General features: G+C 40.0%; 1 protein-coding gene across 7 annotated transcripts in view; it reads right to left on the reverse strand.

The window, feature by feature from the left end:
* The window catches only part of PI4K2B (phosphatidylinositol 4-kinase type 2 beta), a 72,385-nt gene that overhangs the window by 17,545 nt on the left and 28,857 nt on the right, over positions 1-25,983 (reverse strand). For 3 of the 7 annotated variants that reach the window (XR_009210469.1, XR_009210468.1, XR_009210470.1), the window contains exons 10-11: positions 19,504-19,682; positions 16,182-16,371 (exon numbers count right to left, since the gene is read on the reverse strand). Coding sequence is in view for 2 of the 7 variants with exons in the window: in XM_058430048.1 (XP_058286031.1) it covers positions 19,509-19,682 (174 nt within the window). In the remaining 5 variants the exon portion in view is untranslated. Of the gene's footprint in view, positions 1-5,105; positions 6,298-11,573; positions 11,663-16,177; positions 16,372-19,070; positions 19,683-25,983 lie in introns of those variants that run through there. The other 4 variants (XM_058430048.1, XM_032135251.2, XR_009210467.1 and 1 more) reach the window with 3 other exon arrangements.

Consider the following 25,983-nt stretch of genomic DNA (forward strand, 5'->3'; position numbering starts at 1 on the left):
TCTCGGCACTTTGGGAGGCCAAGGCGGGTGGATCACTTGAGGTCAGGAGTTTGAGACCAGCCTGACCAATATGGTGAAATCCAGTCTCTACTAAAAATACAAAAATTAGCTGGGTGTGGTGATGCACACCTGTAATCCCAGCTACTCGGGAGGCTGAGGCAGGAGAATCGTTTGAACCCGGGAGGCGGAGGTTGCAGCGAGCCAAGATCACACCACTGTACTCTAGCCTGGGCGACAGAGCAAGACTCCATCTCAAAAAATAAATAAATAAACATTTAGCCATTTCACAACGTGTACATATACCAAAACATCATATCGTACACCATAAGTATATACAATTTTAACTTGTCAATGAAAAAGAGAAGATCAAAACGCCATCATCATTTAAAAAGAGCTAAATAAAAACAATTAATTGGTGAAGCTTGGACAAGAATTAAGTTTTCAAAGAAGTGGGGGAAAGATCTAACGGTACTACACATACAAGAATATTTTATGATTGTGAACAGAGTTCCTGCTGCCACAGCTCTCTGGATCCTTTGGGACTTCTTCTCTACCATGATGAATTATTCAATCAAAATTAAAGATCTCTTATCTAACTCCTGATGTAAAGGTGATATTAAGTTTATAGCACCATCAATGAAATACTTTGCCAGAAATATTTAACCTGTACCTATTTAAGCTTTTAGATATCACTTCCAGCTTATAGAATATAGATTACAGGATCAAGGTGAACATCAAGAGGAGATAATTATACAAATCCAGAACCAAGAATATTCCAAATGTTAATGTCAGAGGAAAGCAAAGGAACTGTTCTATATTAACAGATAAAACAAGGCCGGGCCCGGTGGCTCATGCCTGTAATCTCGGCACTTTGGAAGGCCGAGGTGGGTGGATCATTTGAGGTCAGGAGTTCAAGACCAGCCTGGCCAACATAGTGAAACCCTGTCTCTACTAAAAACACACAAAAATTGGCTGGACGTGGTGGCACGTGCCTGTAATCCCAGCTATTCGGCAGGCTGAGGCACGAGAATCACTTGAACCCGGGAGGCCTGAACCCGGGAGATGGAGGTTGCAGTGAGCTGAGGTCATGCCACTGCTCTCCAGCTTCAGCGACAGAGCGAGACTCCATCTCAAAAATAAGAAGAAGAAAAAAAGAAAAAGACAAAATAAAATGCAATGTATAAAACTTCATTGGATCCCAACACACACACACACAAATCTAGCTGTAAAATATATATTTGGTGAATAATTGAAGAAATTTTAATATGGTCTATATAGTGGAGTGGGAACTTTTTGTTAATTTTCTTTTTTTTTCTTCTTTTTTTAGATGGAGTCTTGCTCTGCTGCCAGGCTGGAGTGCAGTGGCGTGATCTCGGCTCACTGCAACCTCCACCTCCCAGGTTCAAGCGATTCTTCTGCCTCAACCTCCAGAGTAGCTGGGACTATAGGCTAGTGCCACCACGCCCAGCTAATTTTTGTATTTTTAGTAGAGACAGGGTTTCACCATGTTGGCCAGGATGGTCTTGATCTCTTGACCTTGTGATCCACCTGCCTCAGCCTTCTAAAGTGCTGGGATTACAGGTGTGAGCCACTGTGCCCGGGGTGTTAATTTTCTTAGCAGAGATGATGTTGTAGTAAGTGGAGAATGGCATTCTCTTTCTCTTCCAACATGGCCTCTCCATGAGACTAGTCTGGACTTCCTCATAGCACAGTGGGCTCTGGGTAACTAGACTTCACACATGGCTGCTGACTTCCCAGGGTGACAGTGGAGGCTCCGTGGTTTCTTAAAGGGTAAGGTTAAGGCAGGCTGCAAGGCCAGCCCAAGTGGAAGGGGAGTGGAGGTAGATCCCACTTCATGATGAATGGAACAACTCATGCTTACAAAAAGGGAAGGAATTGATAGCAGCCATCTTTGGAGACTATCCACTCCCCAGCCCCAAGGACCTGATTAAACATATCAAGAGGTTGAATGAAAGCTTTGCCCTCTGCAATACATGAGAAATCCAGACACTGAAAATATGTTTCTATTATAAATAAGAAAAATGTAGAGAGTTCACACTAAAGAGAGTCAACAAGCATTTGGTGTATGGAACATTTAGGTTCTTTTCCTTATATGCAAGGAATTTATCATCTAAGAGGCAAAGGTAGAAATATGCAGGTATAAAACATGTAAGAGCAAGGATTAGGATATTATTCCCTAGAAAATATCTGACTTTAGAGCTATGACCATTTTCAGCTTCCCCTCCCTCACTTTGAACAGTATTTGAAGAGTGAATCCCAGAAATGAAGCTGTATTTTATTGATTTTTGCATTCCTACCAATGTTTTGAGAATCCGGCACACCATGAGCACCCAATGTTTGTTGAATTCAATGAGTGAATTGTATCTATCATACAAACTGTTATCCATTCAGGAGTGGGAATTTTAGGAAATACACAAGGTCTGCAGCAAATTAATATATCTGTCATAATTGAGAAATGAGCTGTCCTGGTTCACAACTCTGTAGAACAGAACCATGTGCCTGGTAATAAGAAAGAATTTGATCTCAATAGTCAAAATAGCTACTGCAGATCCAGGTTGAAAAGTTCCGACACTTAAGTAAAAGCCTCTCACACTCACTTTAGGAAGGGTTTATAGGTGGGTTGAAGACTCAATAGTTTCAAGATCCTTGTCTTATCTCAATCTTCCACTGGGGATATGACTAAGAAGGGGTACTGGCTAATGCATACATAGGTGCTTACAACCTTTATATAACACTTCGGGTGGTGTTATTGCTGAATCATGTCCTTCCCAAATTCAGCTACTGGCTAATGCAGACATAGGTGCTTACAACGTCTTTATAATACTTTGGGTGGTGTTAGGCTGAATCATGTCCTCCCCAAATTCATATTTGAAGCCCTAATCCCCAGTGTGACTGTAATTGGAGATAGGGCCTTTAAAATTAAAGGAGGTCGTAAGGGTGGAGCCCTAATTCAATATGACTGGGGTCCTTATAAGAAGAGAAAGAGACAGCAGGGATGTGCATGCTGTGAGGATATGCACAGACAGCAGCTGTCTCCGAGTCCAATTCTACCAACACCTTGATCTTGGACTTCCAGCATCAAAACCATGAGAAAATAAATTTCTGTTGTTTAAGCCACCCAGGCTGTGGTATTTTGTTACGGCAGTCCTCACAACCTAATAAAGATGGCAAACAAAACATTCAGGTAAATGTGCTCTCTCATATTATACAAGCTTTTTTAAACAGTAAAATAATTGAAACTTGGAAAATAACAGAATATAAAAACATTTACCTACCACTCAGATTTTAACAAATATGGACATCTTGTCATATTTGCTTCAGATTTTTTTTAACTTTAAGAAATAAATTTGTTTGTGTTTCTTTGAGATGGAGTCTCGCTCTGTTGCCCAGGCTGGAGTGCAGTGGTACAATCTTGGCTCACTGCCATCTCCACCTGCCAGTTCAAGCGATTCTCCTGTCTCAGCATCCCGAGTATCTGGGATTACAGGCATGTGCCACTACACCTGGCCAATTTTTGTATTTTAAGTAGAAACAGGTTTTCACCATGTTGACCAAGCTGGACATTTGTGGGTTTTTTGTTTTGTTTTGTTTTGTTTTTGAGAAGTGGACTTGCTGTGTCACCCAGGCTGGAGTTCAGTGGCACAATTACAGCTCACTGAAACCTCTGCCTCTGCCTCCCAGGCTCAGACGATTCTCCCATATCAGCCTCCTGAGTAGCTCAGGCCACAGGTGCATGCCACCATGCCCAGCTAATTTTTTGTGTTTTTGGTAGAAACGGGGTTTCATCATGTTGTCCAGGCTGGTCTTGAAATCCTGGGCTCAAGCGATCTGCCCGCCTCCCTCCCAAAGTGCTGGGATTACAGGCATGAGCCACTGCGTACAGCCCAGAAATAAAATTTTATACTTTTATACTTAAAACTTTATATTTTGGTACCCTTTGGGTCTGCTTCCATACTGTTCTAGCCCAGAGGTAACCACAATTCTAAAGGAGATCATTCCTGTCCACATATTCATATACTTACGTATATGCATATTGTCAAAAAGCAACATATAGTACTGCTTTGTATTTACAAAAAGGGTACGGTTAAATACTTGTGCAAATTTTTCCTTCAACATTGTGCTGAGGTTTATGTACACAATTTGATACATGTAGCTACAGTTCATTTATTTTCACTGTTCTATAGTCTTCCATTGTATGAGCATACCACAATTTACTTATCCATTTTCCTGCTGTCAGATCTTTAGGTTGTTCTCAATTTTTCAGTGTTATAAACACCACAGCATTGAACAACCTTGCGTATGTCTGCTTGCATGCATTAGTACCACAAGGTATTTGCACCTTCAGTTTTACCGGATAATTGCTCTCCAGAATGAGGCTGAGGTAGGTAGATCATTTGAGTTCAGGAGTTTGAGAACAGCCTGGGCAACATGATGAAACCCCGTCTCAAGTAAAAATACATAAAACTTAGCCAGGTGTGCCGGTGCGTGCCTTTAGTCCTAGCTACTTTGGGGGCTGAGGCAGGAGGATCACTTGAACCTGCGAGGTTGAGGCTTCAGTGAGCCGAGACTGCACCACTGCACTCCAGCTTGGGTGACAAAGTGAGACTCTACCTCAAAAAAAAAAAATAATAACAATAACAAAATGACTGTACCAATTTTTCCCAAATCTGATCCATTTGAAATGGTAAATCATTTTTTATTGTTGTATGAAGGATAATCCACATACAATGAGCTGTACAATTTGATAGTCTTTCACAAATGTCTTCACTTGTGAAACCAGAACATGATCAAGACAAAAAATATTTCCAGGGGCCAAGATGGCGCTAGAAACAGCTGTAGTCAGAGGCTGCCACTGAGAAGAACAAAAATGGCAACTGAGGTATCCAGATTCTCTCATTGGGACTGGCCAGGAGGTTGGTGTGACCCATGGAGAGCGGGTAAAAGCAGGGTGGTGACAGCCTACCTGGGAGCCACACGGGGTAAGGGGAGCTCCCACCCATCTAAATCCAAAGAATGGACTTAGAGGCATGAAGAACAGCAAAAGTGAGACTTTTAATAACAGTCTTGCAAGATTGGGTGTCCGGTGAGCAGGCACAGCCATGGCAGTCACAACAGGCAATTTATCTCCTAGCACGCAAGTCCCTTCCCCAGTTCCTCATTGGTTGAGTACTATGGGGTTACAATCTTCCCAGGTGTAGCCTAAGTTTCATTATCCCTCTTATAAAGTTATACCTCGTCTCCTTCTCCGCTTCAGTTTTGATTTCCCAATAATGAAACTTTCTTCTCTCTCATGGGTTGACCCCTCCTCTACATTCTATTTGCTTATTGTGACCTTCCAGGCGCATGAGCCATGCAGTTTGTCACATTTGCAGACTGGCTGCCATACTTAGATTTATCATGCCTTGAAAATGGACTATTTCAAATATTTTCTCACAGAAAACCATACTTTTTCCATCGATCTGTGCAACCTGCAGATTAGGAGGTCCCCCTTGTGAGCCCATGCCTTGGGACCCTGGGTCCCAAGCACAGAGCTGTGCAGATTCTCAGTGGCCACTCAGCTGGAGACCGCTGAAGACTACTGAGCTACTGAGTTCTGGGTTATGGGGAGGCGGGGAGCCATCATCACTGCAGCTGCCTTTGGCCTAAGACAACTGAGCCCCCCTGGGGAGGGGTGGCAGTCATCACTGAAGCTCTAGTCTGCAGTTTGGATCCAGGAGGAATTTTCCACAGTGTAGGACAGTGGCTGTGGCCGATTGTGGCCAGAGTGCCTCTTTAGGCCGGACCCCTGACCCATCCCTCCTCACTAGGCGGGACCTCCCTGTGGGAATTTCAGCAACTCCAGCCAGGGGACTATGGACAAAACTCTTATCTCCCTGGGACGAAGCCCTGTGGGGAGGGATGGTCACGGTCTCTGTGGATCAGCAGACTTAGTCTTTCCACCAGCTGGCTCTGAGGAGTCCAGGGAGTCCAGATGAGTGGGATTCCCCATAGCACAGTGCACATCTCCACTAAGGGGCAGCCACAGTGCTTCGTTAAGCGGGTCCCTGATCCTGTGCCTCCTGATTAAGTGAGACCTCCCAACAGAGGTCGCCAGACACCTTATACAAGACCGTTCCTGATAGTATTAAGTTGGTGCCCCTCTGGGACAGAGCTCCCAGAGAAAGGAGCAGGCAGCCATCTTTGCTCTTCTGCAGCCTCCACTGTTGATACCTTCAGGTCCAGGAGGGACCCAGGAAAATCGGATCTGGAGTGGACCCCCAGCAAATCGCTGCAGCCCTATGGAAGAAGGGCCTGACTGTTAAAAGAGAAACAAGCAAACAGAAAACAACAACAACAACAGCATCAACAAAAAAGTCCCCACAAAAACCCCATCCCAAGTTCAGCAGCCTCAAAGATTGAAGCTAGATTAACTTGCAAAGATGAGAATCAATGAAAAATTGCTGAAAACTCAAAAAGCCAGAGTGCTTCTTCTCCTTCAAATGGTTCCAACACCTCTCCACCAAGGGCACAGGTTTGGGCAGAGGCTGAGATGGACGAATTTGACAGAAGCAGGCTTCAGAAGGTGGGTAATAACAAACTTCGCTGAGCTAAAAGAGCATGTTCTAACCCAATGCAAAGAAGCTAAGGACCATGATAAAACAATACAGGAGTTGTTACCAGAATAACCAGTGTAGAGAGGAACATAAATAACCTGAAGGAGCTGAAAAACAACACAAGAACTTCACAATGCAACCACAAATATCAATAGCCAAATAGACCAAGTGGAGGAAAGAATTTCAGAGCTTGAAGACTATCTTGCTGAAATGAGACAGGCAGACAAAATTAGAAAGAAAGAAAAAAAAGAATGAAAAGGAACAAACAAAATCTCTGAGAACTATGGGATTATAGAAAAAAACCAAACCTACAACTGATTGGGGTACCAGAAAGAGACAGGGAGAACAGAACCAAGTTGGAAAACATCCTTTAGAATATCATCCAGGAGAACTTCCCCAACCTAGCAAGACAGGCCAACATTCCAATTCAGGAAATCCAGAGAATTCCTGTAATATACTCCATGAGAAGATCAACCCCAAGACACATATTTATTTACCTCCAAGGTCAAAATGAAGGAAAAAATGTTAAGGGCAGCCAAAGAGAAAGGCCAGATCACCTACAAAAAGAAGGCCATCAGCCTAATAGTGGACCTCTCAGCAGAAACACTACAAGCCAGAAGAGATTGGGGCTCAACATGCCACATTCTTATAGGAAAGAATTTCCAACCCAGAATTTCATATCTACCCAAATTAAGCTTCCTAAGTGAAAGAGAAAATCCTTTTCAGACAACCAAATCCTGAGGCAATTCATCACCTCCAGGCTTGCCTTGCAAGAGCTCTTGAAGGAAGCACTAAATATGGAAAGGAAAAACCATTAATGGCCACTACAAAAACACACTGAAGTACAAAAACCAATGACACTATGAAGCAACTATATTAACAAGTATGCAAAATAGCCAGCTAGCATCACGATGACAGGATAACATTCACACATAACAATATTAACCTTAAATATAAATGGGCTAAATTCCCCAATTAAAAACACAAAATGTCAAGCTGAATAAAGAGTCAAGACCCATCAGCTCCTGTGTTCAAGAGACCCATCTCACATGCAAAGACACACATAGGCTCAAAATAAAGAGATGAAGGAAAATTTACAAAGCAAATGGAAAGCAGAAAATGCAGGAATTGCTATCCTGGTTTCTGACACAACAGACTTTAAACTAACAAAGATCAAAAAAAATTAAGAAGGGCATTACATAATGGTAAAGGGTTCAATTCAACAAGAAGAGCTAACTATCCTAAATATATATTCACCCAACACAGGAGCACCCAGATTCATAAAACAAGTTCATAGAGACCTACAAAGAGACTTAGACTCCCACACAATAACAGTGGGAGAATTTAACACCCCGCTGTCAATATTAAACAGATCATTGAGACAGAAAATTAACAAAGATACTCAGGACTTGGACTCAGCTATAGATCAAGTGGACCTGATAGATATCTACAGAACTCTCCACCCAAAACAACAGAATATACATTCTTCTCAGTACCACATGGCACTTACTCTAAAATCCATCACATAATTGGAAGTAAAACACTCCTCAGCGAATGCATAAGAACGGAAATCATAACAAACAGTCTCTCAGACCACAGCACAATCAAATTAGAACTCAAGATTAAGAAACTCACCCAAAACCACACAACTGCATGGAAACTAAACAACCTGCTCCTGAATGTCTACTGGGTAAATAATGAAATTAAGGCAGAAATCAAGAAGTTCTTTGAAACCAAGGAGAACAAAAAGACAACGTACCAGAATCTCCGGGATGCAGCTAAAGCAATGTTAAGAGGGAAAGGTATATATATTTTGTCCACAACAAAAAGCTAGAAAGATTTCAAATTGACACTGTAGCATCACAACTAAAAGAACTAGAGAACCAAGAGCAAAAAACCCTAAAGCTAGAAGAAGACAAGAAATAACCAAGATCAGACTGGAACTGAAGGAGATGGAGACATGAAGAATCCTTAAAAAAAGAATCAACTAATCCAGGACCTGTTTTTTTGAAAAAATTAATAAAATAGACTACTAGCTAGACTAATGAACAAGTGAGGAGAATCAAGTCAGACACAATAAAAAAATGATAAAGGAGATATCACAACTGACCCCACAGAAATGAAAGCAACCATTAGAGAATACTATAAACACCTCTATGAAAATAAACTAGAAAATTTAGAAGAAATGGATAAATTCCTGCATATATACACCCTCCCATGACTGAATCAGAAAGAAGTTGAATTCCGGAATAGAACAGTAACAAGTTCTGAAATTGAGGCAGTAAGAAATAGCCAACCAACCAAAAAAAGTCCAGGACCAGATGGATTTACAGCTGAATCCTACCAGAAGTATAAAGAGAAGCTGGTACCATTTCTTCTGAAATTATTCCAAACTATAAAAGGAGAATATCCTCCCTAACTCATTTTATGAGGCCAGCATCATTCTGATACCAAAACCTGGCAGAGATACAACAAAAAAAGAAAACTTCAGGTCAATATCCCTGATGAACATCAATGCAAAAATCCTCAATAAAATACTGGCAAACTAAATCCAGCAGCAAATCAAAAAGCTTATCCACCACAATAAAGTCAGCTTCATCCCCAGGATGCAAGGCTGGTTCAATGTATGCAAATCAATAAACATAATTCATCACATAAACAGAACTAAGAACAAAAACCACACGATTATCTCAACAGATGCAGAAAAGGCCTTCAGTAAAATTCAGCATCCTTTCATGTTAAAAACTCTCAATAAACTAGGTATTGATGGAACATATCTCAAGATAATAAGAGCCATTTATGACAAGCCCACAGCAATATCATACTGAATGGGCAAAAGCTGGAAGCATTCCCCTTGAAAACTGGCATAAGACAAGGATGCTCTCTCTCACCACTCCTATTCAACATAGTATTGGAATTTCTGGTCAGGGCGATCAGACAGGAGGAAAAAATAGAGTATTCACATAGGAAGAGAGAAAGTTAAACTGTCTCTGTTTGCAGATGACATGATCCTATACCTAGAAAACCCCATTGTCTTGGCCCAAAAGCTTCTTAAGCTGATAAACAACTTCAGCAAAGTCTCAGGATACAAAATCAATATGCAAAAGTCACAAGCATTCCTGTCCAAAAACCATAGACAAGCAGAGAGCCAAATCATGAATGAACTCCCATTCACAATTGCTACAAAGAGAATAAAATATCTAGGAATACAGCTAACCAGGGAAGTGAAGGACGTCTTCAAGGAGAACAACAAACCACTGCTCAAGGAAGTCAGAGAGGACACAAACAAATGGAAAAATATTCCAAGTTAATGGAGAAGAAGAATCAATATTGTGAAAATGGCCATACTGCCCAAATTAATTCGTAGATTCAATGCTACTCCCATTCAACTACCTCAGACCTTCTTCACAGAATTAGAGAAAACTACTTTGAAATTCTTATAGAACAACAACAAAAAAAGCTCATGTAGCAAAAACAATCTTAAGCAAAAAGAACAATACTGGAGGCATCATATTACCCAACTTCAAACTCTACTACAAGGCTACAGTAACCAAAACAGCATGGTACTGGTACAAAAACAGACACATAGGCCAATGAAACAGAATAGAGATCTCAGAAATAAGACTGCACATCTACAACCATCTGATCTTCAACAAACCTGACAAAAACAAGCAATAAGGAAAGAATTCCCTATTTAATAAATGGTTCTGGGAGAACTGGCTAGCCATATGCAGAAAATTGAAACTGGACCCCTTTCTTATACCTTCTATAAAAATTAACTCAAGATGGATTAAAAACTTAAAGGTAAAACCCCAAACTGTAAAAACCCTAGAAGAAAATCTAGACAATACCCATTCAGGACGTAGGCATGGGCAAAGATTTCATTACAAAAAGGTCAAAAGCAATTGCAACAAAAGCAAAAATTGACAAATGGGATCTAATTAAACTAAAGAGCTTCTGCACAGCAAAAGAAAGTAGTATCAGTGAGAAAGACAACCTACAGAATGGGAGAAAATTTTTGCAACTAGACAAAGGTCTAATATCCAGAGTCTACAAATAACTTAAACAAATATACAAGAAAAAAACAAACAACCCTGTTAAAAAGTGGACAAAGGACATGAACAGACACTTCTCAAAAGAAGACATTTATGCAGCCAAGAAACATATTTAAAAAAGCTCAACATCACTGATCATTAGATAAATACAAATCAAAACTACAGTGAGGCCGGGCATGGTGGCTCATGCCTGTAATCCCAGCACTTTGGGAGGCCAAGGCAGGTGGATCACTTGAGGTCAGGAGTTCAAGACTAGCCTGGCCAACATGGTGAAACCCTGTCTCTACTAAAAATACAAAAACTAGCCAGGCATGGTGGTGTGTGCCTGTAGTCCCAGCTACTTGGGAAGCTAAGGCAGCAGAATCGCTTGAACCCAGGAGGCAGAGATTGCAGTGAGGGGAGATCACACCACTGCACTCCAGCTTGGGCAATAGAGCGAGACTCCTTCACTCGCACACACAAAAAACTACAATGAGATAACATCTCACGCCAGTCAGAATGGTGATTATTAAAAAGTCAAGAAACAACAGATACTGGTGAGGGTGTGGAGAAATAGGAATACTTTTACACTATTGGTGGGAAGGTAAATTAGTTCAACCATTGTGGAAACAGTGTGGGGATTCCTCAAAGATCTAGAACCAGAAATACCATTTGACCCAGCAATCCCATTGCTGGGTATATACCCAAGGAATACAAATCTTTTTTTTTTTTTTTTTTTTGAGACGGAGTCTCGCTCTGTGGCCCAGGCTGGAGTGCAGTGGCGCAATCTCAGCTCACTGCAACCTCCACCTCACGGGTTCAAGCAGTTCTTCTGCCTCAGCCTCCCGAGTAGCTGGGACTACAGGCACCCACCACCACACCCGGCTAATTTTTTGTATTTTTTTTAGTAGAGAAGGGGTTTCACCTTGTTAGGATGGTCTCGATCTCCTGACCTCGTGATACACCCGCCTCGGCCTCCCAAAGTGCTGGGATTACAGGTGTGAGCCACCGCGCCTGGCCAGAATACAAATCATTCTATTACGAAGACACAGGCACGTGTATGTTCACTGCAGCACTATTCGCAATAACAAAGACATGGAATTATTATTGTCAACCCGAATGTCCATCAATGATAGACTGGATAAAGAAAATGTGGTACATGTATACCGTGGAATTCTATGCAACCTTAAAAAGGAATGAAATCATGTCCTTTGCAGGGACATGGATGGAGCTTGAAGCCATTATCCTCAGCAAACTATGCAGGAACAGAAAAACAAATACCACATGTTCTCCCTTACAAGTAGAAGCTGAACAGTGAGAACACAGGGACACAGGGAGGGGAACAACACATACTGGGGCCTGTTGCAGGGATGGTATGGGGGAAGGGAGAACATCTGGATAAATAGCTAATGCATATGAGGCTTAATACCTAGGTGATGAGTTGATAGATGCAGCACACCACCATGTCACACGTTTACCTATGTAATAAACCTGCATGTCTTGTACATATATCCTGGATCATTAAATAAAAATAAAAATATTTCCATCATCTCCCAAAGTTTCCTTATGCCTCCGTGCAATCTAGCCCGCCTTCAATGTCCATACCCACTGTTTTCTTTAACAATAGATTAATTTTCATTTTAGAGAATTTTATATTAATGGAATTCATACAGTATGTTCTGTGTCTGGCTTCTCCAGTTACCGTAATGATTTTGAAATTCATCCATGTCACTGTGTATTAGTAGTTCTTATCTTTTTATTGTATGGATATGCTGCATTTTGCTTATCCATTCACCTGTTGGTGGACACCTGGGTTATTTTCAGTTCGGGGTATTACAAAACAGCCTGCTATGAACATTTTCATGTGGACATTTGCTTTTATTTATCTTGGGCAAGTACAAAGAAGTGGAATGACTGGGTGGTATAAGTGTATGTTTAACTTTACTCATGGTTTTTATTTGCATTTTCCTAATGACTAACAATGTTGAATATCTTTTCATGTGCTTATTGGACGTTCATTTCTACATCTTCTTTTGTGAGTGTCTTTTTAAATCTTTTGTTTCTTAATTGGGAATATTCTTTTATTATTGTTAATTAATTTTTTTGAAACAAAGTCTTGCTCGGTCATCCAGGCTGGAGTACAGTGATATGATCTTAGCTCACTGCAACCTCTGCCTCCCAGATATAAGGGATTCTCATGCCTCAGCCTCCCAAGTAGCTGGGATTACATGCATGTGCCACCAGCCCGGCTAATTGTATTTTTAGTAGAGTTTTGCCATGTTGGCCAGGCTGGTCTTGAGCTCCTGGCCTCAAGTGATTCGTTCGCCTTGGCCTCCCAAAGTGCTGGGATTACAGGCATTAGCCACTGCGCCAGGCCTGGGAATATTCTTGAGTTGTAAGATCACTTCATACATTCTGGAATTCTGGATACAGGTACTTTACTAGATATGCTTGGCAAACACTTTCTCTCAGTTTGTAGCTAGAAATGTCAGTTTCTTACAAGTGTCTTTTGAAGAGAAGTTTTTAATTTTCATGAAGCCCAACTTCCTTTTTTTCTTCTTTTTTTTTTTTAATGGTTTATACCATTTGTAGTCTAAGAAATCTTTGCAAACCCAGAGCCATTAGATTTTCTGCTGTTTTCTTCTGGAAGTTTAGCTTTTATTAACTCTTTTAAGTCTATGAGGTAAAGGTGATGATTCATCTTTGATTTCTTTGCCTATCTCCCTCTACGGCACCATTTGTTGAAATGACTATCCTTTCCCATTGAATTGCCTTGGCACCTTTGTTAAAAAATCAGTTTACCACATGTGTTGGGTTTATTTCTGGATTTTCTATTCTGTTTCATTGATCTATGTGTTTATCTATACACCAACGCTACAATGTCTGATTATTGTAGCTTTATAAGTTTGGAGATCAGGTAGTATAAGTCCTCCAACTTCGTTCTTCTTGTCCAGTTGTTTTGGGCAAAACATTTCCATATACATTATAGAATTAGCTGTCAATTTTTACAAAAAAAATCAGATAGGATTTTGAGTTGAAACTGTAAGTTGGGGAGAATCAATGTCTTAATATTATCAATATCTAAGCATCGTATAGCCTTCCACTTATCAGAATCTTTCATTTTTTCCAGTGCTCTCTTATGGTTTAGTGTAGAGGTCTTGCTCATCTTCATGGGACTTATTTCTAGGAATCTAATGTGTTTTGATGCTGCTATAAATGATCTCTTTTAAAATTTTCAGACTAATGTTGCTCATATGTAAACCTAGCAAAATTCACTTATTAAGGCTAATAGGTTTCTGTAGATATTTTTGAATTTCCAATATGCATAATTATGCCATCTGTAAATAATCACAATTTTATTTCTTCCTTTGACTTCTCCTTCTTGCCTTACTGCACTGGTTAGGCTCTAGAGTATAACACTTGAATAAAAATAGCAAGAGCAGGTGTCCTCGTCACGTCACTGATCTCAGGGGGAAAGTGCAAAGCCAGAATAATGGTTCCCAAAGATGTCTTTATCTGGGGAATTTAAAAGTTGCAAATGGAATTAAGGTTGTATATCGACTGACCTTAAAATGGGGAGATTATTCTAGATTATCTGGGAGGGCCCAATGTAATCACAAAGGCCCTTAAAAGTGGAAGAAGAAGGCAGAAGAGTCCGTTTAAGAGCAATGCAATAAGAAAATGATTCAATGCACTACCTCCGACTTTGAAGATGGAAGAGAAGAAACAGAGCCGAGGAATGTGAGTGGCCTTAAAAAGCTGGAAAGGGCGAGAAAAATGTATTCTCCCTGAAGGCTTCCAGAAAGGAATGCAGCCCTACTCGCACCTTGATTTTAGCCCAATGAAACCTGCATCAAGACATCTACCTACGGACTGTAAGATAATAAATCTGTGTTGTTTTGAGCCAGTAAGTTTATAACTTATTAGAGCAGCAATAGAGAATGAACACCCAAAGCTTTAGATTTTTCAACACTAAGTACGATGTTTGCTGTTGGGTGGTTGCAGATATGTTGTCTATTTGCACTTGTGTTCCTTCTAGTTTACTTATTTTGTAGAGATGGGGGTCTTCCTATGTTGCCTAGGCTGGTCTTGAACTCCTGGGCTCAAGAGATCCTTCTGTCTTGGTCTCCCAAAGTGCTGGGATTACAGGTGTGAGCCACCACACCTGGCCTTATTTTTGTTTTTTGAGACAGGTCTCACTATGTCGCCTGAGCTGGAGTGCAGTGGTGTGATCATAGCAGCCTTGAACTCCTGAGCTCAAGTGATCCTCTTGCCTCAGCTTCCTTAGTAGCTGGGACTATGGGCATGCACAACCACACCTAAGTAAGTTTTACATTTTTTTTGTAGAGATGGGGGGCTTGCCATGTTGCCCAGGCTGCTCTCCAACTCCTGGCCTCAAGGGATCCTCCCACCTCAGCCTCCCAAAGTGCTGAGATTACAGGCATGAACTACCATGCCCGATCAGAGTTTTTTCAATTTTTGTTGTTCTTTCTTAGCTTCCATGGCTTCTTAAATTCCTTCAGCATGTTTTAAAACATTAGATTACTGTTTTCCTTTGCTTTAGAGAGATGTTTCTGGGATATCTTCATTTTCTGTGGGTATGTTATGCAGATTGTAAACCTTTTTTTCTTCGAGCATATTGTACGATGTAGTCTTACATCTTGTAAGATGTTTAAATCAGATGGATTTTTCTATACGTTTCCTCCTGTATTTTTAGAAGATTCCTATGTAGGAGGTGAGGGTGGGCTAGGACAGTTTCTGAGCTCCATGGCTCTAGGGCTCTCTCTTCTGTCGTTACTAGAGTATTATATAAGACGGTTTTGTGTGTTCCTACCTCTTCAGTACTTTGAGTTCTGTCTCATTCATTTGGTCCCCTCTTATTATCTGAACCACTCTCCTTTACCCCTGGGGTCCTTCCCTTGTCTGTGCATGTTTTATTCCCAGTACTTTTTCTTGGTATAGCCCTATGTCCTCTCACTGGTTATTTTTGAAAACTACGAAGACCAGATTGCCTTAGTACCCTCACACCGTTCTGCAGGCCTTTTTGCTAGCTACCAGGTGAATGCTGGGCAGCCTTCTCCTAATTTTGATTGTGGTTTTTGGTTCTACCAATTGAAATTCCCACTGCTATTGGGGATCCTTCTTGTGGGGTCTTGGTACATGGTGGCAAATTCTGGGTTCTTTGGCTTTTAGGACCACCACAAATCCCCCTTCCCTTCTCTCTGCTTGATCCTCCAAAGCTGCTATTGCCACATGATCTTGTTGGTATTGATTTTATTTATTTTAAGAGATGAGGTCTCACTATGTTGCCCAGGCTAGTCTCAAACTACCCGAGCTCAAGCGATCCTCCCACCTCGGCCTCCAAAAGTGCTGGAATTACAGGCATGAGTCACCATGCCTGGTCATGTAATGATGGTTTTAACCCAAACTATTCATATTCTGGAATTCAAAAAGATAACCTTTCACCTAGCTTTAGTGAAGAAATGTTACGGTATGCCTCCTATTTAAAAGTGAATGGTATTTTTCTACTTACATCATAATGTCTGGGATAGGTGAGACGAAGCTAGAGTAACAATTACATTCAAAACTGCAGTAACTCAACACAGGACTTCTTTCTTGCTTATGTCACGGTCCAGTGCAGTCAGGAGGCTCTCCTGGTAGCTTTCCCCAGCAGTGCCTCCTGTGTCCTGGCTGCTTCCATTTTGCAAATTCTTCGTTCATAGCTGAACGGAAAGACAAGAGAGTGGTCAATCATGACAGTTTTACTGCCAGGCCTGGAAGTTGCATATATCATTTGTCTCCACATCTCACTGGCCAGAAGTCAGTCACAAGGCCCCAAACTAATTGCATGAGAGACTTGGAAACATAGCACAACACTAAGAATCTCTGCTACAACTCTGTACAGTTGCCCAAGCAAGTTGGTGAAAGAAGGCCGACTATAAAACCTAGCATGCTGCCAGTCTCTTCAAACAGCTGTACAAGGACTTAAGATGTAATTTGATCAAGGAACGTGTCGCCATCATTTTTAAAAAAGGTTTTAATTCCATATAGTACGGTACTTCAATTTATTTGTTTGTTTGAGACAGAATCTACTCTGTCACCCAGGCTGGAAGGCAGTGGTGTCATCTCGGCTCACTGCAACCTCCGCCCTCCCTCCCGGGTTCAAGTAATTCTCGTGCCTCAGCCTCTCGAGTAGCTGGGATTACAGGTGTGTGTCACCACGCCTGGGCAATTTTTGTATTTTTAGTAGAGATGGGGTTTCGCCATGTTGGCCAGGCTGGTCTTGAACTCCTGACTTCAGGTGATCCGCCCACCTCGGCTGCCCAAAGTAGTTCAAATTTTTGAAAAGTTTTGTGACTCAAACTATCTTCAAGTATGCAAAAACCATGTCTCCACAAAGAGTCTTCAATTGCTGACAAATTTTGGGGTGATAAGGTGGTGGCATATTTAATTAAGTACAATTAAAATGTCTTTAATTGTAAAGGTTTCAGTTAAGTATCTTTTGGAATTATAAAGAATTAGGCTAGGTGCAGTGGCTCACGCCTGTAACCCCACCACTTTGGGAGACCGAGGAGGGCAGATCATTTGAGGTCAGGAGTTCGAGACCATCCTGGCCAACATAGTGATATCCCATCTCTACTAAAAATACAAAAATTAGCCGGGCATGGTGGCACACGCCTGTAGTCCCAGCTACTCGGGAGGCTGAGGCAGGAGAATTGCTTGAACCTGGGAGATGAAGGTTGTGGTAAGCTGAGATCGCCCCACCGTACTCCAGCCTGGGCAACGCAGTGCAACTCCGTCTCAAAAAAAAAAAAAAAAAAAAAAAAAAAAAAAAAAAAAAAAAAAAAAAAGAATTAAACTATACCTTTAATATATGAAGAAAATGGTAGTTTGGCATCATTTATAGTAAATGTGTTCACAAACATTCTAAATATTCCAAACACATACATACAGAAGAACATAATCTTAAGACAATGATTTTTATTACCTTTAGTCTACCACATTTGACACTATAAATATACTCATTGAAAAAGACCATACTATTTAAATAAGAATTCAGTTCATGAAAGTTTACAAAATACAACCAATGTACTCTGACTTGTGGTTATATCTTAACTATCTCAACTTTACTTTTCTGGTATGGCCAGACCTTTTGCAAATATTTCCACAGTATTTTAATTTTATGATATAAAACAGTAGCAATTTATTAAGTTTTCCATTATAAAAATATGGCAATTCTCAAAATACTGAAAAAACTGTTTTATGAAAGCAGTACCCACATCACTGCAACGTATTTCCTTTCTCTTAGAAAACATCTTCAAAAGGCACATTTTAATTACTAGTGTTTATATCTAAAGATAGTAGTTTGAGTTTTGAATTTCCAGTCAATTTTCCATTATCTCAAAATTGAGCTAATGGAGGGTTGGAAGAGGTAGGAGAACGCAGGTTTCCAATGAACTCCCTCAGGGCAGCAGAATCCTCATTCATCTCGTCCATGAAGACCAAAGCAGATGTAAGGGAAAAGGGAATGGCAGATCTGTTTTGCATCCTAATTTAACCTTCTACACAAAATACTTCATTAAAAGCAAATAAACAAACACAAGACAGTAAGCTTAGAAAACAAAAGGCCTAGACCACAAATTGCCCAGTTAAGCCCGAGTGGTGATATTGGTTTTAAGCCTCAAGAAAATGAAACTTCCACTTCTGTAAAATCACATCATCATCAATTCAATTTAAATCACTTAGTGCATTAACAATGTTACAAATTCCAATAATGTCAGACATACAGATGATATTCAAAATAAAGTACAAAAATACATTTCAAAATCAAATATAAATGACTTCATGGTTATCTGCCATGCTCCCCTTTAATTTGGCCTGATAGTCTACATTTGACTGTAATTATAATAACATCTGTAATTTCAAGTACAATAGTACAATCATAATAATTTTGAAGAACGTATGACCTAGGACCCCAAAATGCAATCCAATATACAATTTGGAGTATGGTTTACTTTTTAGTGAAGTTTAATATTAATTGAAGTACTAAATTGAACAAGGCCAGTACTCTGAGGTACTAATCTCAAGTATTTGATCCCATGTAAGAAACAGAAGGGAATTTTAAAGGCAATTTTGGTATTCCAAAATATTGGAGATCTACCTTAACTTTCTATTATTCCCCTCAAGTCTCAATTGAGTATTTCCATTTTTTTAAAAAAGGGGAAATTTCTTTAGATTTTTTCCTCACTACAACAAAGTAATTCAACAAAAATATTCTCAAGTACAAAAACCAAAATGGTCCTCTATTACTTAGCCAAGATATAATTTTCTGGTCCCTCATAATGGTCACTTTAGGAGTACTTATTCAAATTCTAAAATAGCAGCTTTTGAACTTAAGGCAACATTGCTTTATTCTTACCTGTTTTTCTATTAGCTAACTATTTTATTAAAGTTCATAAGAGCAACTTCAGACGTAGGCATCCTCAAAGGCCTTTTGTAATGTAAGAAGAATTAGCATGAACATTCTTCTCAATATTAAAAGTTACTGTATTCTACTTGGAATTCTAGAGTAATTACAGTCATTCCAGCATGTGTAAAATTACCTTTTAAACTCACAACAACATAAAATACAAATTTTCTACAAAAATACAATATAGGAGATATAGCACTTCTTCCCTGAAATAGAAATTTAATATTTGGACAAAAAACTGTAAACTTTTGGTTACATTCAAAATACAACCTTTTAAAGACTTAAATTGAGATTTTAGCAACTGGAGCTCCTAACAGCAGATTTACATTACTATGATGTTTTAAAAACACTATAATTCTAAACAGTTTGTTTCTCTTACTCTCACATTTACTACCAGGAGGAAAAAAATGGCTTCCTGCAATTGACAGTCTGGGTAAAGGAATTGCTCAGGTGGACAATCCGACCCTGACTTCCACCTTGACTGCGTTCCACAATCACACAAGGCATCTGTACTAGCTGGAAAGGACTCTTCCCATCTCTCAATGCCTGAGTAAGGTTTAAGATCTGTGGGAAGAAGAGAGATTTTTACCAATTTAAAAAAGATAAAAAGTTTCCCTTCACTGACATTTTTTAAACCATTTATTCATTATAATTTGTATTTCATCCATTTATGAGCAACAGAGACTATGATGATAAGTACCTGTTATAAATATGTATTATATGAATGTATGCATGTTTACACACACACACACACACACAATTAGCATTAAATAACTTTTGCCAGATGGTAAGTTTAAAATATTCTAGAATATCCTGCCTATGTCCAGTCCAGGAGCAATGGAATCAAAGAACGGTAAGTGAAGACGTCTACATACATATTCAATTTAACATAAAACCTCAACAAATACTGGTTTAAACAGTCTGGTTTTAGCTAAATACTTGCCTTATCCATTCATTCAACAAATTTATTGCACGCCCACTATGTGCAAGGTTCTGCTGTAAGTGCTAGGGATACAATAGCTAAAAAAAACAAGCAAAATTGCTGCCTTCGTAGAGCTTACACTTTAGCAGGGAGAAGAGTCAATAAACATGAATATGTAAATTATGCCATGTATTAGAAGGTGAAATTGCAATGGGAAAGCAAGAAGCAGGGCAAATAGATTAGAGAATGTGGGAAGGTAGTCATTTCAAATAAAGGTACATTTAAGAGTTTACTCTTCATAAGAAAAATAAAATTAGGGAAAGTAAAATATATTACATATCATGTTCAAAGATACTCTAGGAATTTCTACTTGGGCATGCAAATAAGGTTATGAAACACAATACATAGATTATAGCTTATTCTGGTCTCTGTTCAGGTCAAATAAAATTACAGCAGTTCATCTTCTTTTTTCCCTGCATATTAGGAAAAATGTCCTTTCTTGTATATTTTAGAAATACAGATTTCTCCTTCAGGTATTTGAAAATATCTAATATATACATCCTATGCATTTCAATGATTCTTGTAAAGACTAGTCAATAGTGATAAGCATAAATGTTTCCACATAAAGCCATACTAATAAATAAACTTCATAATACTTTAAATAGTATAAACTAGATGGTTGGTTGAATGATTGATTGATTAACTGTAGAGATGGGGTCTTGCTATGTTGCCAGGGCTGATCTTGAACTCCTGGCTCATGCAGTCCTCCTGCCTTGGCCTCTTAAAGTGCTGAGATTACAGGTGTGAGCCACCACAGCTGGCCAAACTAGATGGTTTTAGTTTGTAGAATATTTGGAGTATTTAACACATCAGGAAAACTGATCTTTACTAGTAACAGTGTTATAGGTTATATTTATGCTTTAGGATCACTTTTAAGTTCTTCCCTTAAAATTTTCTTTTTTTTTTTTTTGTTTTGTTTTTGAGACAGGGTCTTGCTCTGTCACCCAGGCTGGAGTGCAGAGTGCAGTCACAGTTCACTGCAGCCTCTGCCTCCTGGGCTCAAGCGATCCTCCCACCCCAGACTCCAGAGTAGCTGGGACTACAGGCACACACCACCTCAGCTAGTTTTTGTACTTTATGTAGAGACAGGGTTTCGCTTTGTTGCCCAGACTGGTCTTGAACTCCTAGGCTCGAGAGATCCACCCGTCTCAGCCTCCCAAAGTGCTGGGATTATAGGCATGAGCCACCACACCCAGCCTTCCCTTAAAATTTCCTAAATTGACTACATTTGGATAACAAGAAAAAAAGAATTTATGAAATTTGAGTTTATTATAAGCATTGTTCCTACCATGAATATAAAAGTGTGCACTAGCACAGCTAAGGAAGGAAATGTTTTGGTTAGTTTCCTCTTTGGGTTTTAAAAATTCTATTCTAAAAATGTTAGTCTAAATATACCAATTTAAGTAACAGCTAATATTTTCCTGACTCTAAGAACAATATGTGACTCTTGCAGAGAATATGGAAAACAGAAACGGTGACCAGGTGTGGTGGCTCATGCGTGTAATCCCAGCACTTTGGGAGGCCAAGGCAGGTGGATCACTTGAGGCCCGGAGTTTGAGACCAGCCTGACCAACATGATGAATCCCCATCTCTACACAAAAATACAAAAAATAAAAATTAGCCAGGTGTGGTGGCATATGCCTGTAATCCCAGCTATCAGGGAGGCTGGGGCACGAGGATCGCTTGAACCAGGTGGCAGAGGTTGCAGTGAGCTGAGATTGCACCACTGCATTCCAGCCTGGGTGACAGAGGGAGACTCTGTCTCCAAAAAAAAAAAAAAAAGTATAGTAAAATGAAAGTTGCTCTACAAATTATCAATTTTCAAATAGTTACAGAAATTGCATAAATTATTAAATCCTGAAATTAACCTATTAATATTTCTCTGGGAATTCAGAAGACACTTGATAATCCTGCATTTATTTACTAAGGAAACACTTACTGAGCACTCACTGTGTTGGGGAGAAGAGGAGACCAAATGAGGGGAAAGCCATGTAAGCCCTTGAAGAACTGAAATTCTAGAAGCAGCCACATGAACAAGTAATTGCAATACAGTGTGATGGAAAGGACCTCTGCCCTGACTTTAAAATCTAATCCCCTCCCTCACATACCACCTATTTTTTCATTTCTCAAAGAATAACAAATCTATTACTATCTGTTTAAATCAGAGTGGATTATTTAAAAAAATAGAATGGAGCAAATTCTGCAGGCCAGGGGAGACACTAGACTTCTCCACCCATGCCATAATGACAGCTTGACAGGGATGTGACAGCTGTGGTCCAGGCAGGTGGTATAAACTTGTGGGCTTCTACGTATCGACTTTGCTTTCCTTTAGATTAGTTTGCTGGTCTTTAAATTTCAGTGGGCCTGAGAATTACTGCACTATATACATCAAACCACATATATTCTACTTTATTGTAGATTTTAAGCTATCTCTCTATAGCAATGTACCCCATATGATGATTTAAAAACCAAATTTCTGAGTAAAATGTGACGCCAGCATATTCCCAGGGAGTGCTGCAAAAATCAGAACAGGAGTTTAGGAAGACTGACATGGAGGTTGAAAGAAAAACTGTTTCCTAGATAAACAGGGAAAGGCATCGAGGGGAGAGAATCACATGCACAAGGGCACCACTGGGAAAGGGGAAGGAAGAGCAGTTCAGATTTGCCAAGCCCAGAGAGAGGGGCAAAACGGCAAGAGATAAAGGTAGATGCACTGTCTGGAGCCTGACTGTGAAGGGTGTTGTCGACTGTGCTGAAAGCCTGGACTTGAGCCTGTACACATGGACAAATTATAGGAGTTTTAAACAACAGAACACATGCTCAGATTTGTTTTTAGAGATTGTTCTTATTTTATTTTATTTTATTTTATGTTTTTTTTTGAGATGGAGTCTCGCTCTGTCCCCCAGGCTGGAGGGCAGTGGCACGATCTCGGCTCACTGCAAGCTCTGCCTCCCGGGTTCACACCATTCTTCTGCCTCAGCCTCCCGAGTAGCTGGGACTACAGGCACCCGCCAGCACGCCTGGCTAATTTTTTGTATTTTTAGTAGAGACGGGGTTTCACCGTGTTAGCCAGGATGGTCTCGATCTCCTGACCTCGTGATCCGCCCGCCTCGGCCTCCCAAAGTGCTGGGATTACAGGCTTGAGCCACCGCACCCGGCCAATTGTTCTTGTTTCAATGTGGAAGAGGAATGGGAGAAGAGGTAAGGTCAACTTAGTACACCAGTAAATCCAGAGAAGAGATGATAAGGGCCCTGGGCAGAGGCAATGCCTAAATGTTGCCGACTGGCCAGGTTGGCAGGCCCCCTTATTTCACAGATACATGCTATTAAAGCCCTTTGAGCCACAGTCATTCCACCTAAAACGTAGACTACTCTGTGGAGGTGCTGTGAGGATAAACAATAATAAGCATCATTAAAGTATCCAGTAAGGGGTCAAGTACCAGGAGGTACTAAAGGGTTAGTTTCACTTTCTTTAATGTCAATTATTATTGAATCTGTAAATGAGTTTCTGGTATATAAATCTCTGAATATAAGTTCATTGTGTTTTCAGAAAAAGTTTTAGTTATTATTTCTGCATTTTTTCAGGTCACATGGAAAATATATTTCACATTGCTTATAAGTAAATATATTCTCAGTTTCAGTGTTCCAAATTAGAATATAAGATGAATTTTACCTACCCTGATTATGAACTATTGCTATTTAATATAAAATTCAAAACATGGTTTATCTTTAACATTCATAAACATTATTACCAGCTCTGAATTAAAAAAAAAACTTTCATATTGTTTCAGTCCACATCTTTACGTGAAGAATTAGAGCATGTCATTGATTATATGTGTAAAACTAACGGCTTACTACAAACTAGGGCAAAAGACTTGGCTGTAGAAAGCACAAACCATTAAGTTAGTAAGCAAAACTGGAAGGGAGAGGGATTTAAATGATATTTATAAATGACAGAAATAACACAAATATTTTGACTCGAAGAATTCGCTGAAGTAATTATTCTGTTGTTTGGAATATAGGTTAATTTTTTTTTTTTTTTTTTTAATGAGACAAGGTCTTGCTCTGTTGCCCAGGCTGGAGTGTAGTGGTGGAATCACAGCTCATTACAACCTTGAACTCCTGGACTCAAGCAATCCACCCACCTTGGCCTCCCAAACTGGGATTACAGGTGTGAGCCAACACACCTGGCCCAATACCTGATTTTTTTAGATTTTTTTTTTTTTTTTTTTTCCTTAAGAGATGAGGTCTTGGTCTGTTGCCAAGGCTGCAGTGCAGTGGCTATGCACAGGTGTCATCACAGTGTAGTACAGCCTCGAACTCTTGGGATTAAACAATCCTCCTGCCTCAGCCTCCCAAGTAGCTGGACAACAGCCGTGAGCCACCACACCTGGCCTTAGACCAACTTTTTTAAAAAAAGTAAAAAACAGCCAAAACCAGAGAGCTACACTGTCATGTACATGGTCAGGACATATTATCTTTTTTGGCTATCAGAAAGCTCAAAATCAAATTAAAATTAAAAAACAAAACAAAATCAAATGACAACGTGTAATAACCAAAGTATCATCATTTTATTTCTTTCTCTCCTAAGTTGTTGACCCTGTCATCTTCATATTTTATTTTATTTTATTTTTATTTTTATTTTTATTTTTTTTTTGAGACAGAGTCTCGCTCTGTCGCCCAGGCTGGAGTGCAGTGGTGCAATCTCGGCTCACTGCAAGCTCCGCCTCCCGGGTTCAAGCCATTCTCCTGCCTCAGCCTCTCCGAGTAGCTGGGACTACAGACGCCCGCCACCACGCCCGGCTAATTTTTTGTATTTTTTAGTAGAGACGGGGTTTCACCGTGGTCTCGATCTCCTGACCTCGTGATCCGCCCGCCTCGGCCTCCCAAAGTGCTGGGATTACAAGCGTGAGCCACTGCGCCCAGCCTTCATATTTTATTACATTCATTTTTATAATGCCTTTTTCTTTTGTGCATGAGATAGGATATGAGTAAATAAACCTAAAATAGGAGACAGCCACAGACACATCTTTGTAACAGGCCTCAGAACTGGAACACTCCCACACCTTCTTAGACAGGCTTTTTCTGAGACAAGGTCTTGCTTTGCTGCCCAGGCTGGAGTGCAGTGGTGCAATCTCAGCTTACTGCAATCTCCTCCACCTCTGGGGCTCAAGTGATCCTCCTGCCTCAGGCTCCTGGAAGCTGGAACTACAAACACATGCCACCACGCCCGGCTAATTTTTGTATTTTTTTGTAGAGATGGGGTTTCGCCATTTGCCCAGGCTGATCTTGAACTCCTGAGCTCAAGCAATCTGCCCTCATCTGCCTCTCAAAATGCTGGGATTACAAGCAATAGCCACTGCACCCAGACAGGCATTTTTTAAAAATTTAAATTCCTCAGGTGTTAACTTTAAACCACAATTAAAGCTGACAAAATTATTTACAGCTTTTATTTACTTCTTTATTTTAAATCAGATTCCTAAAATAAAAATAAACCTTTAGGGATAAGAAAGTTCCAGAAGATGAAGCACATTGATATGTCAAGTCAATTTGTTTCAAACAAAAAGGTCCAAATCAAGGCATACTTATCTATGCCTAAAAATTTAGCTCAAATAAGTTTCGGGATGGCAAAACTCTGCAACATGATTATAATCATTGATCACCTAATCCTTTTACTGATGCCTCAATTACCAGAAAAAGCCTCTTAGTGAGGCTCCTTGGCTGTCATCTCCTCATCTACTAAGCAAATCTGTACCCTACTGTCCAGCCCAGCCTTCTGCAGTAGTCCTTAACCTTTTTGAGGGACATAAATATTTTTGCTGAGATATAAATCCTATCTTCTCTCACACCCACAATGCACATATTAACATTTTATACACAATT

Source organism: Hylobates moloch, unplaced genomic scaffold (genome assembly GCF_009828535.3).
Source record: "Hylobates moloch isolate HMO894 unplaced genomic scaffold, HMol_V3 SCAFFOLD_17, whole genome shotgun sequence".
Taxonomy (NCBI): domain Eukaryota; kingdom Metazoa; phylum Chordata; class Mammalia; order Primates; family Hylobatidae; genus Hylobates; species Hylobates moloch.